This window comes from Aspergillus vadensis (assembly GCF_003184925.1).
Source record: "Aspergillus vadensis CBS 113365 unplaced genomic scaffold BO88scaffold_23, whole genome shotgun sequence".
Classification (NCBI taxonomy): domain Eukaryota; kingdom Fungi; phylum Ascomycota; class Eurotiomycetes; order Eurotiales; family Aspergillaceae; genus Aspergillus; species Aspergillus vadensis.
The window spans coordinates 118,212-130,800 of NW_020292061.1; the positions used below are offsets into that span (position 1 = coordinate 118,212).

A 12,589-nucleotide genomic window follows, 5' to 3' on the forward strand; every position below is an offset into this window, starting at 1 on the left:
GAAGACAAGTTGTGGGATCGAGTATCGATTTGGCAAATTGCTATGCAACTCCACATTGGGCCTGGTCTACCCACTGTCTATTTTTACATCGGCGAGAACTTGGCCCCAAGGGAGAGTGACTTATGTTACACAATTTATACATTCCAGTTACCTTCTATAAAACCCTTTGGCAATTGGTGTACTTATAGAATCCGGAAAACAAAATGTGACAGGGAACAATCGGTCTCGGCCATGTGGTATAGCGTGCGATATCACTCCTAAACCCAGTTTATTAACAACCTATGATAGCAGCTACTAGACCTGAGCCGAATAGGGGCGCAAGCTCGAGGGAAAAGATCCTGTCCTACGAAGTCATTTTACGCAGCAGCTCTCTCAAACAGGAATAGAAGTCCTCTCTATCCAAACAAATAACCTACGCCAACCATTCCGCAATCCACTTCCTCAGCCACTCAGGCCGTACCCCCTCCACCTCGTGTAACTTCTTACTCATCTTTGCAGTGTGCAGCGACTCAAAGACAATTAGTTGAGTCTGCTCCGTCTCTAAATCTTGAAAGAAATCTAACAATTTGGCAGCCGGGTTCTGCTGCAACAGCGCCTACAGCCCCTTTTCACCCAAGTTCTCATTCTCAGCATCCGCCGAGAAGCGGGAACTGGCTGCCTCGATGTCATGCCGGACACTCTGCACCCACTCGCGCAATGGGATGGTCTCAATCGTCTTTCCGGTGCTGTCTCTGTTCTTGATGAAAAGCGCGTCGGCCACGACGGGCCGTATCAAATCCCAGGATTGGGGTTGGAGGTTGACGGGATGATAAACTTGGACCGCCGGCGGCGAACCGGTAGCCGAGGAGCAGCCATGATTATCGGCAGCACCGACAAGAGCTAGCTCAACCAGTACTTCGGCTAGAAGATCAACAGGTACCCAGTCAACCCGGTCCATCAGACCCAGGGTATCGGGGAGAGCTTGAAGGTGTCGTGAGCTCTGAACAAGACTTGGGAACCACTCGGCGCGATTCCAGAGGCCGGGAGATCGCACAGCGCCTGCGACTTGGCCCACTCGAGCGAAGGAGAAGGATGGGGCAGCTCGTGCTTGTTCGGGGCTATTTTGTTGCACTTCCTGCTGCTTCGCAGCGTAATCAAGCAGATGTTCGGCAATGTATTCACTGTTAGCGTAGCCATTCGGGGCAGGAGTGGTGGTGGAAAGGACGGTTTCTGGTATCAGGCCAGACTCGCTGTTACGATGGCCCATGACCGAGCTGATGGATGACAGGAAGAATAGATGGGGAGATTGTGGGCTGCGGGTCGCGAAGTTGATCAGATTTACCACGCCCTGCATGTGGGGTTTGCAGGTTGCTAGGGGGAGGTTGAAGTTCACGGTCCAGGCGTTGTGGATAATTAGGGTGGCGGTTTGCTGCAACTGGGTGTAGACATTGGGCTCGAGACCCAGATCGCCGTCCTGGCTTAGGTCCGCGGTCCAGAAGCTTAAACGTCCTTCGTTCTCAGCCTGTGGGGTGAGGCCATACTCCTTGATGCGGTTTTGCTGTCTCTCATGTGCATCATCGCCTCGGTTCAGGCAGTGGACGTGCGGCACAGAGGGGTCTCTCAGGAGCGCATCCAGTATATAAGTTCCTAGCTGGCCAGTGGAGCCGGTAAGGATCACAGTGTGCTTTGCGGGGCTTGTGGTGTTGGCAGAGTAAATGGCGGCAGGACTGAGCTGTTCGATTTGACTGGTATATAGCTCCAGCAGTTCGCCCCGCTCTTGAAGGAGACCATGTTGTTGAACTTCTGTAGACTGTTTACTCTGCATGTCCAGCTGTTGAACTGCTTGGGTAAGCTCCGTTATCGAGGGGTGCAAATATATCACGTTAGGTGTGAGAGTTGGTAGATTGAGACCTTGCTTAAGCACACGCGTCATCGTTATTGCCTGCAACGAGTCCATCCCTAGAGTGAACCAAATTTCTGTGTCGGACACTTCTGCACTTCAAACCGTAATTGCCAGGAGAGACGCGCGGATGAACGCAGCAACCTTGACGACATCTTCCACGGCCCCGGGACCGTGTATTTTGCCAGCGTCATGCTGGGCAAGCTTCTCGGCGTCCGCGTAGAGGGCGTTGAGCTCTGCTGCGTACGTTGCCAAAGTACCTGCGCGTTGTACGGTGCCCTTTCCGGCACGCAGCATGGGCTTCTCCGGAGTGGTGAAAAGAATGTGTCTCTTGGCGATACGGGTATGGGCTGGACACTCCTCGTTTGCCTGCTGTATGCTGGGCCAGAGTCTTTCAATGGCAGCGGCCCGGTCGCTCGTGCTCAGTCCTACTTCTGAGCGGCCCAGTTCAACGATGAGAGCGGCTTGAAAGAGTTGTGCGCCCGCAACCAGAGCCCCTGTCAGCTCAGTATGAGAAACAAGTATGTGTCCCTCCATCGAGACGGGATTTGTCTTATCGCCATTGAGGAAAACAATCACATCATCTAACCTTGAAGATGGCCGCCAGAGGTCTGAGCTGGCCGGATCCGGGTGGCGCAGCATCAGGTCGTTGGTATGATATTGCTGACGGTCGGGGGAAATTGAAAAGGGAAATTGGTGACCCTCGCGCTCTGGAGTGCGCACCATGACCGCCTCATACTTGTCCCCAGACACATGCCGGAATTCAACGCCCAGCTGTGGATGAAAGTGAAGATAGCGCCAGTCTTTGAGAGGATCCCATTTACCCGTGGCGTGGATCACATTCAGAATCCCCAGCTCGGAAGCGCCATAGCTGTTCACAATTCTCAGCTTGCGGGCTACTATGTCCCCAACAGGCTGGGGCAGATCTCCGCCACAATACATCATGTACTCCAGATGGTTGCCACAGTACTCCAACAGATCAGACGATTGGGACAATTCCAGTACGATTGACGGTACAATAATCGCCCAGTCAAATGGGGTGTGCTTCTTCGCGGCTACCAAACCGGTCGCGCTGGGAAGGCCGGCAGCAGTAGGCATTATCAAGGTGATATCAACGGGCATGGTAATGAAAAGGATGTGTCCTAGTCCAGCGGCCTACATACTTAGTCAACCCTTGCAGTGGGGTACCATTGGGTAAGCTTACATGGAAGGGAGGCAGAGAGAGATACATGCGCTTGCCGAACCCCCAGCTGTCCTGGCCTTCGCAGCCAGCGGGTATATCGAGTCGTTGCATGTGCATGTGCTTGACAGCGCTGTCATGGGTCCAGATGATAGGCTTGGGAATGCCCGTCGGTCCCGATGTGTGCAAAATGGCCAATCAATCATGTGCTGCTTCAGGGTATGTTTTGTGATAGGGAAAGACCGGATACTCTGTCGCGAGTATACCGCCACACTAGGGACATCAACGACCTTCCCTGGGTGGGCCTCGACAACTACCGCGATGAATGGCGGCCGTGGTGAGGGAGCCAGCAGCGTCCTGCACTTCAGTTTGGTTAATAGCGACTGGTGGGCCACTGTACTGTTGCGTGGCGAGGTAAGAAACATCTGTCAATACATGCATGTCAGCAGGTTCCCCGGAAACCACATTACGTAAAGGCCCATCCTACACAGTATCCAGCCTTGACTGCTCCCAAGACCAATGCCGGATATCGCAAGTCATTCGGTCCAAGGTACGCCAGAGTTTCTCCTGTTCCAGGGCCCAGGGTCTTCGTCAGCCAGCCAGCGACACCATTGATAGCGTTGGCCAAAGCTTTGTAGGTGATTGGCCTGTAGCCTTCCTCATAAGTCATGGGATTCACCGGGTATTCTGCATAGATGGCATCCGGCTTGAACTGGGCATAGTGGTCAAAGATGTTCGGAAGTAGCTCTGAGCGCGGATCATAGCCGGGAGAGGGAGTCCAAGTTGTCATGATGATCAGGGAAGTTGGGGTCACAAGAGACAAAGGAGGAATAAGACTTCGTTGATCGCTATGATGATGTTGACGATGAAGATGTCATTCCAGCCCAACCAGGGGAGAACCGTTTCTTTATAAGGCCAAATGCAAAACGGAAGGTGAAAGTACGGTATTAACCGTGGCACTGAACATATGGGTGGTGAAGGGGACGGAGAGGTTGATAGAGGAAAATGGCACTGGACTGGACCACCTTGCTGGGGTTGGCCAAGCAAGAGGGTCAGGGAATTTCCGTCATCTCTCAGCAGCCCTTGTATGTATTGGAATGACCAATGACCAAAATTCATACAGAGGTCTTCTTTGTCCCAACCAACAGTTCCGACCATCAACGTGGATTACCTGCTAATTCAACTCACTTGGCATATGTACATACCCTAGCTAGCTGCGGCTATCCTTGCCATTGACCAAGGCCAATCAATTAAGGCGAGGTGAACCCATGGTCTTTAACAAAAGCACCCGTGGCAATCATCGGACAGTAGCGAATACAAAATGACCAGCCCCACTTGGTTGTCTTTATCATTCACTATCACATCGCCATCTAGCTAATCGAAGAGTTTGTCCCCTCATTATAGCCACTAGGTGTAGCATGCATCCAGTGACTTTCACAGGGGTGTTTGGGGGGAAGAGGAAGTAGACAGCGATTGGAGGAGTCAAGGGTTGTTAACTTGGCAGAAACGCCTGGGTCGCTTTGAAGACCATGGACGACCCACAGCTAAGAGAAATGTTCTAACTATTTGTATTAGGAGCTTAACTGTACATGAATCGCAAAGTGATTATGAAAGTGCTGGTTGCTATCATTATCAATGATGCTAGAGCGTCTGCAGAGGTCTGTTATTAGCAGCCATAGCACGTGGTAGTTCGGTCGTCCGCTGCTCTAAGTAGGCTAGAAGCAGCTCAGAATTGACAGTGCTCTACGGGAAGATAACAAGTTATGCACAATCTGTCAGCTCCTTTGCTGTTCATCCAACCTATCCCGGCGGCCTTTGCATTGATTCTATATCGGTTGGTCCTAGTTTCCGTGGAGCAAACCCGTCGACGTCGGGTTTACGGATTCGAAGGCACGCATAACGGCCATGGTAACTACCGGATACCCCATAATAGCATCATGCAAGCCAGTCTTAGGATCTGCTCCCGGATGATACCATTGTCGGTTTTCCATTCCATGACAGTGCCAGCAGCGCCAAGGTCTACTTTGGCGTCTAGTTTCCTAAGCTCTAGCTCTTCATAGCTGATGCCTCCAGGTACAGTTCCTCGGACTGCATGCCAGAACACGGCTTGGCTGTGGTGCGAAGGAATGTCATAGTCGTCTTCCGCGTGAATGATGGTTAGGTGGTATCCTTTCCCGTTCTGTTCGTTGGCCCGCACGTACTCGGCAATGCGATCCTTGCTCAGCCATTTGTCCCGAATAAAGCGCTGCAGGGATTCGAAAAGCCATGGGAAGCGCGCAAGTGGAGACAGGATCGGAATGATGCCTGCTACACGATAGGTCAAAACCAACGTCGCAACATCGACAAACGGGGCCACCAGCACGGTGCCAGCAAACACCACGGGTGGAGATTGGACAGCAAGGTCACGGGTGATGGCAAGGCTGACGGCAGTCCCCATAGATTGACCGAAGATGAGAATGCGAGAGGGGGGAATGCCAGCGACCGTCATGGCCCAGTCGACCACCGCACGGGCGTCGGTGATCAGGCCCGCCTCCGAGGGTTGACCAGTACTCCGCCCAAACCCCCGATAATCAAAAGTGAGAACATGGATCTTCTCCGGCTGGCCAGCGCACAGCACCCGGTAGTTGGGAACGCGATATCCGGAACCCACCGTGCCCCCGGCACCATGCATGTGCAAGATCAGGCGAGCGTCAGGGTCGTCGCGCAGAAGCTGGAAGGAGAGCCGGGAGTTTATATCGGAGACCAATCCTGCGGGCTCTGCAACCAGGGATTGTTCGTGTTGGCGGTACAGTTCCACCGGCAGGATGTGCCAGGCGTAAAGCTGCTCCCCATCCGGGGTCCGGATTGTAAAAGGGGTGACCTGATTGCGTAGAAAGCCAAAGGTTTCAGGGACATTGAGGTCTTTAAACCATGTCATTTCGATGGCATGCAGATACACCACGTGGGATTGGAATGTTTGCGTTGTCAGTAGGCCCAACAGCGTCGCGTATAAGCCGACCGCAATGGCGGCTGAAATAGAAGCATTCTTGAGTAGAGAGGCTAGAAGGTCATTTGCTGGCATAATGAAGCCGTTATCGGGTTCAACACCCGGATGACTGGTGGAGAGATCGTAGGACGGGTGCAAATATCTGGGGGGAAAGGGAAATAAGGGGTTTCTGGAGGGATCGTGAGGAATAACAACAGACATCCTTGTGCTGCCGGGCGGCTTTTGCGACCGTCAGGTTGGCTGCGCTGCGGTCCCCTGTGTACCATCCCGAAAACCCCATCGCGGCTGCTATCTACATAGCTGGTATGGGAGACATAGTCCCATAGTATGTCATGATTGTCGTCGAGTGAAGAGATTCTGGTTGGTCGTGAGTACTACTCTAACTTCTTCGTCCGATGAGAGATGGGAGCAAACAAAGGGCAAGAACCTACGGAACAAAGGACCGGCAGCTGGCAAGGCCTCGTTGATGCCTGGGGCATCAAAGGAACGCGCCCCAAGACAGTCAATCCCGGGTAAGACAGCCGGCACAAGAAGCGACGTAGCAGTGGTAGCACATTATGCCTGCAGTATTTGATTGTCATGGGATGATATATCTCAGTCCTTCACATGCTGGACAGGCACCAGTACTAAGAATCAGTGGTAGCCAACCGCCCACTTTCTTTTCGCTATCCTGCGACCAGCTACTAAGTACTACCGACGAACTTTATATATCACAACTGACCACTTAGGTTACTATTGGTATTTAGTACTCCCTCTCGCTGTCCCCATTGCGATTCCCAATGGAATGCCACCATATCTAGTGGAATTATTTCCACCTTGGTATCAAAGCTTGTTCATAGCCAGTTATGATCCGGATTGTTCAACCGGAGCTAATGTACCTTGATTATCTCGTATATCCAGTCCATTTTTCCAGCCTTTCGGGCCCCCGATGAGACCGATAAGCCGAAGACCGAACACATGAGCAGCCCCTCCAGTTCATTCAACCACTATATATCTGACCGGTGAGCATGTAGTAAGCCGTATCTTTCAGCTTCCCCATCATATTCTCAGATCTTACCAGTATAAGCCTTCCTCCGTCGTTCCTCTATTACAAGTTCTCAGCATGTCTCGTCGCACTGTTGTTGTCATCGGCGCCACGGGCTCACAGGTCAGTCGCATGCTTAGCTTTTGCTAAATAGTGCAGTATAATTATTCTGGTCGCTGATAAATCTCCAGGGTGGTCCTGTCGCTAGGGAGCTTTTGAAAAGCCCGGACATGTACCACGTCAGGGCTTTGACGCGCGATCCGAGCAAGCCAGCAGCACAAGAGTTGGCAGAACTGGGGGCAGAAGTTCAGCCGTTTGATCTAAATGCCGGCATCGACGCCCTGCTTCGGGCATTTACCAATGCCGATGCCGTCTTTGCTATGACAGACTTTTGGGCAACACGGTCAGCACAGGCAGAAGCTATCCAGGGTCGAACCATCATTGATGCTGCAGCTCAAACCTCAACCATTGAACATTTCATCTGGAGCTCACTCCCAGATCCCGAGAAAGCTTCCGGCGGTATCTTGGAAAACATTCACCACTGGAAGAGCAAGAGTCTAGTTGCAGACTACATACAGCAGCAGTATCCAGAGTTGTGGGGCAAGACTACGGTTGTGCTCTTTCCCAATTATTTTGAGAACTGTCTGTCTCATCCCGAGCGCTACCTCTCCCAGCCTGTTGGTCTACCTCGTTTACCCGATTACCACATACTTGATACTTGGCATTCAATCTTACCAGGCGATTCTAGGATGCGCAAGGCGTGTATCATATGTACTTGCCACACAGCCCGTCCACTGTCATGCCGAACGGATCGATTCGTGACACAGGCAAGCTTGTCCGACTAATCCTGGAAGATGGAGTCACGTACTTCACGAAGACCGTGGCTTTCTATAGTGAAGCCATTTCGGAGGCAGAGAAGCAAGCCATGATTGGTAAAAGTAACTACCCCTACCCAACTTTCTATCTGGCGTTGCATGACCTGTTGGACTTACGGACAATATTCCAGAATATGGGTTGCAGACAATGTACCATGTGATAAGTCCCGATGAGCATCAAAAGAAGCTGGAGAGTCAAGGTCTATCTCCTAAGATTGCTCTGGATTATACCGAGCAGCTCTTGATGTTTGAGAAGTTTGGAAACGTGTGTGATGCATCAGAATACATCCAGGCCAAAGAGGTACGTAGAACCTTCTAAATAAAACTGACCAATACACGGGAACTAATCGACACAACGCAGATTCCAGGTCTTCGCCTTCAGTCGTGGGCGGAGTTCCTAGAAGAGAATGACATTCTTGCCAACATGAGGGCTTCCTGATGCATGTCAGCATATGAGGCAGCCATGGTAAGGTCTATATGTCTGGGATATAGATATCAGAGAGCCCTTCCACGAGTTTGATATATTCATATGTCACAGATAATATATTTCCTGCCCATCCCCTCTCTGCCTAAGGCAATACCGGAAGAATATTTATCCGAAGAAACCGATCGGGGGAGAACAGAGACCCTATTCAATGACTTAAAGAGTTCTTAATGAACTGACAACCATGCGTCCTCTATTTAAGAGTGTATCAGCAGAAGCAGTAGACTGTAAATTTAGCAGAACGGACCTTTTTTCCCAAGAGTGGACCACACCCAGCCGGATACCAAGGTAAGCCTGACCGATAAGCCTTGAGAGGATCCGCAGAGGATCCACTAACGAGACTGACTGGTTATACTCGTGTACAGACATGCAGTAGCACAAAAGTAGACCAAACGGTTACACAGTGCATGGTAATGGACTTTTAGAGGTTTCTTTTGATTTGAAAGGATCAGAAGTAACTTTTTCTTCCGTACCACCTACATGCCGAATACTTGGATTCCCGGACCGGTTCAGCATTCCATTTCCTGCGGTGTAACTGGTTCCTCATGATTCGCATCGTCATGCTCTTCTTCATCTTTCATCATGCCCTTACTTTTTCCAGAGTCCTGCATTGTCCCTACACAATTGTCATTCGTAGCGGTGCATCTTGGTCCACCCATCCACTCTGAGTGGCCTGCCTTTCGGAATACGAGAGCCCCAACGCACTTGTCGCTCGCAGATAATGAAAAAGATGGAATACTTGCTGGGCATGATTCACGGGCGGATCCCTTCACTTCCATCCGCAGGATTGCTTACGGTCGAGGCGCCTGTCATTTGTCACTCCGTCTGCTCCTGTGGGGTCCCGGCCACAGCCACCAACAATCAATGCCTTAAGTGGAAAAGTGGAACAGGTCAGCGAAGGATGGGCACTGCCCGATGCCATCTGACCCAACGTTTCAGTGCCCTATAAATCCAACCCTGAGCCACATGGGAGTCAGTGATATCCCAAGTGACATCCATTTACCCATCATCACACTATGGCTACCTTCAAACCGCTCCTCCCACCCCGAGCTGTCCCACGCGACCGTGGCGATGGCCCGACTCCCCTGCCCGACTCCGCGAGCTCTTTCTCGCCCATGGTTCGCGACAACCTTACCCTCTCCTCGTGGCTCCTCCTGGGCGGGCTCGTGCAAGGCTGTGCATTTCTACTGCTGGGTTCCCTCTCCCTGCTTCCAACCGCGGCGATCCTCCTCTACAGAACCATGGACCATCTGCTGATGGCCTGCCACCTGACCCCCAACCGGTACCTGGCAGGATCCATCCCTATCAAGCGCAGTGCTCAGTATCCCCGGCCCGATGGCACCTTTGGCAGTGAACCGGCGGGCGAGTCTATCGTGGTCTTCCATTTGGGTGCACGCTGCCACCATCCTCTCGGGCTGCTCGCCCCAGGCATGAAGGAGTTGGGCGACAGTGCCGATAAGATGCGACGGGACATGCGCGCCAACCCTGTCAAGTACGGTCTATTGGGCTCCTCGCACTGGCTGAAGAGCGACAGTGCAGCGGGTAATGAGTCTATGACCCTCTTCTACCTCCGCGACTACGCTGCTCTCCATCAGTTCGCCCACGATGAGATCCACATGGAAGGGGTGCGCTGGTGGGCTCGCATCGCCAAGGATCATCCGCATCTGGCCATTTACCATGAAACCTATCTGGTGCCCCGCGGAAACTGGGAAAATATCTACATTAATGGGTGGCCGACGGGTCTGGCCGATACCTGGTTTCCCGTGCAGACTCAGGCTGACAAGGAGAAGAATACTGGAGTGGTTGAGCAATGGGTGCGACCGTTGGTTGACGCGCGTGACGGTGTCTTACGGTCGGCCAGTAAGCGGCTGCAGTTGACACGCTTGGAGGGTCGTGAAAAGGAGCACGACGATATGTATAACCAACCGGAGGGCCTGTGATCGGCAGCTACAAGATTATCAGCGCAGGAAATCCATGCACCTCTCCTCTCACTTTTGTGATCTCTTCGATTTAGCCCATTATCTATCGTAATCCCATGATGTGCACTCAATTTGTCTCTCATTGCTTCGCCCGGATCCTTAATCCCCCAGGAAGAAACTAGAGCGGACTAACTTCCTTCGAGCCTGCTGCGGTGGTTTTAGTGGCCGCGCTAGACGGCAGATGTCTGGATGCCAATCAATCACATTCCAGACATTTTGGGTCCGACCACGATCCGCTGGCCTATCCTCTGCTAGCCACGTTAGTTTTTCTAGGCATGACTCGACCTTTTGGTTCCCCTGGCGTATCGCCAGGACTCTGAAACAGCAAACCCCCGATTGAGCCTCCCCGTCGATAGGAGCATGGACAGTTCCAACACGCTGGTACCATTCCGTTCGGAATCTATGCGCCGTCGATCCGGTTGCAAGAGATCGAGAACCGGATGTCGCACTTGTCGGTAGGTCTACGAGAACGACCCAAGTTCACATCTGCTGCTACTGACTCGGGGCAGGGCTCGCCGTGTGAAATGTGATGAAACCCCCGGCGCATGTCATAGATGTACCTCCACCGGTCGCGTTTGCGATGGCTACGAACTGCAGAGGCTGCCTCTGGTGAAGGACTCGTGGTCCAAGATCAGCGCTGACTTGGGGAGTGGCTTTCGATGGACCATCACATCCGATGAACGCCGCTGTTTCTCTTACTTCCAATACCATACGGTGCCTACCTTCCGCGAGATGTACGACTCCTCTCTCTGGCAGCACCTAGTCCTGCAGATGGGGCAGTCGGAGCCAGCCGTCTATCATGCGACCGTGGCCCTCAGCGCCATTCACCAAGACGCAGAAGCCCGAGGGATGCCCTTGGCTGCCAACCTGCCCGCGACGTATGAAGGCCCCTGGCTGCGCTTTGCGCAAGAGCAGCTGGGCCGCGCCTTTCAGACCCTCACCAGGCGCCGGGCCTCGCCCGATCCCCGATTGCGCAACGTAACCCTGCTCTGCTGTTTGCTCTTCGTTCTGTGTGACTTGCTGCAGGGGCACTACGACGATGCCTTCACCCATCTTCAAAGTGGCCTGCGCATCCTCCGCGAGCTTCAGGCGGAGCGAGAATTGGTGGCGCCCACACCTCGGCAGGGGCGCGTTGAACGGTGTCTGGTTGCGGCCTTTGCGCAAATCGACATCATCTCCGCTCACTATGGAGTTGGGGGCCCTCTGTTATGCATCGATTCCCTGCCCGGGGAGTGGCAGTTGGCACCGACTTCGTCGGCCCCCTTTTCCACCCTAGAGGATGCCTGCGCTGCCTTCAACCTTGTCACGAGTGCGGCGTATCGTTTGGAGAACTCATGTATGGGGATGTCGGAGCAGGAAATTGCGCGCAACTACGGCACCATTCAGTCAAACCGGCTGCGGGCCCGCTCTCTCGCATCACGTTTCTGGCAATCGTTCGAGCCATTTTACCGGACCTCGTACCATCTTTTGGACCGCAAAGAGCAGAGGAGTGCCGAGCTTCTTCACCTCCAATACCTCGGCATTATGGTGTCTCTGGAAGTAAACACACAGGCACACAACGAAGCCGTCATGGCTTCCTTCACACCAGACCTGGAGGAGATCGTTTCATTTGCCGAGTCGATTATGGACCGGTTCCCTGAGCGTCCCACCGTCAGTATCAACCTGGGCGTCGTTCAGCCTTTGTACCTTGGGGCCATTGTCTCTCGCGATTATCGCATCCGATGGCGAGCCATTAAGCTGCTGCGTGCGTGGCCGCATCGAGAGGGACCATTCGACTCGAATTGGATCCTCGCACTGGCTGAGGAGACGCTGCGTTTGGAATTGCTGGCTGATCCGGCAGTCAACGTGCCAGAAGATGCAGAGTCGGGTTCGTCTCAAGAGGATGAATTCGCGCCCAGTCGCATGCTGCAGGACTTGACTCAACGACATTCGCTACTCAAGCAAATGTTGGCCCCAACTGCAGAGGATTTGGATGATGCAGCATCCCCGGCAGACGTGCTAGGCTCGGTCAAATGGGCGTCGGAATGGTCATGCATGCGTGCGTTCAAGGCGAGGTTTTCAGATTACGAAAAGCCTGTTCCGATCTAGTGTGATGATATTGTAACTTACTATGCCTTGACGTACACTGTCCTACACTTGCGATATCTACCCAGCCTAGTATTTCCTAGCGGCAAATTCATGC

General features: G+C 52.9%; 4 protein-coding genes across 4 annotated transcripts; 2 read left to right on the forward strand and 2 right to left on the reverse strand.

Annotated features, from left to right (window-relative positions):
• Nucleotides 1-412: 412 nt before the first annotated feature.
• BO88DRAFT_470020 (acetyl-CoA synthetase-like protein) lies at nt 413-3,968 on the reverse strand (the record flags this gene model as incomplete). The annotated part of the gene is made up of 6 exons (XM_025711640.1): nt 3,547-3,968; nt 3,326-3,484; nt 3,084-3,215; nt 2,004-3,034; nt 613-1,976; nt 413-558 (listed from the first exon to the last, which is right to left on the reverse strand). Exons 1-6 carry the CDS (start codon nt 3,847-3,849, stop codon nt 413-415), a joined length of 3,135 nt encoding a protein of 1,044 aa, XP_025559630.1. The 5' UTR covers nt 3,850-3,968.
• Nucleotides 3,969-4,900: 932 nt separating this feature from the next.
• BO88DRAFT_428223 (alpha/beta hydrolase) lies at nt 4,901-6,120 on the reverse strand (the record flags this gene model as incomplete). Its single annotated transcript, XM_025709068.1, has 2 exons — nt 4,901-5,008; nt 5,059-6,120. The coding sequence occupies 2 exons, from the start codon at nt 6,118-6,120 to the stop codon at nt 4,901-4,903; spliced, it is 1,170 nt and encodes a 389-aa protein (XP_025559631.1).
• Nucleotides 6,121-7,111: 991 nt separating this feature from the next.
• On the forward strand, nt 7,112-8,383 carry BO88DRAFT_470042 (NmrA/HSCARG family protein; the record flags this gene model as incomplete). The annotated part of the gene is made up of 5 exons (XM_025711641.1): nt 7,112-7,192; nt 7,261-7,746; nt 7,818-8,007; nt 8,076-8,245; nt 8,306-8,383. Exons 1-5 carry the CDS (start codon nt 7,148-7,150, stop codon nt 8,381-8,383), a joined length of 969 nt encoding a protein of 322 aa, XP_025559632.1. The 5' UTR covers nt 7,112-7,147.
• A 1,160-nt stretch (nt 8,384-9,543) lies between these two features.
• On the forward strand, nt 9,544-12,495 carry fmaE (monooxygenase fmaE; the record flags this gene model as incomplete). The annotated part of the gene is made up of 8 exons (XM_025709069.1): nt 9,544-10,343; nt 10,619-10,698; nt 10,733-10,862; nt 10,917-10,980; nt 11,005-11,016; nt 11,038-11,169; nt 11,194-11,412; nt 11,434-12,495. The coding sequence occupies 8 exons, from the start codon at nt 9,544-9,546 to the stop codon at nt 12,493-12,495; spliced, it is 2,499 nt and encodes an 832-aa protein (XP_025559633.1).
• Nucleotides 12,496-12,589: the final 94 nt, after the last annotated feature.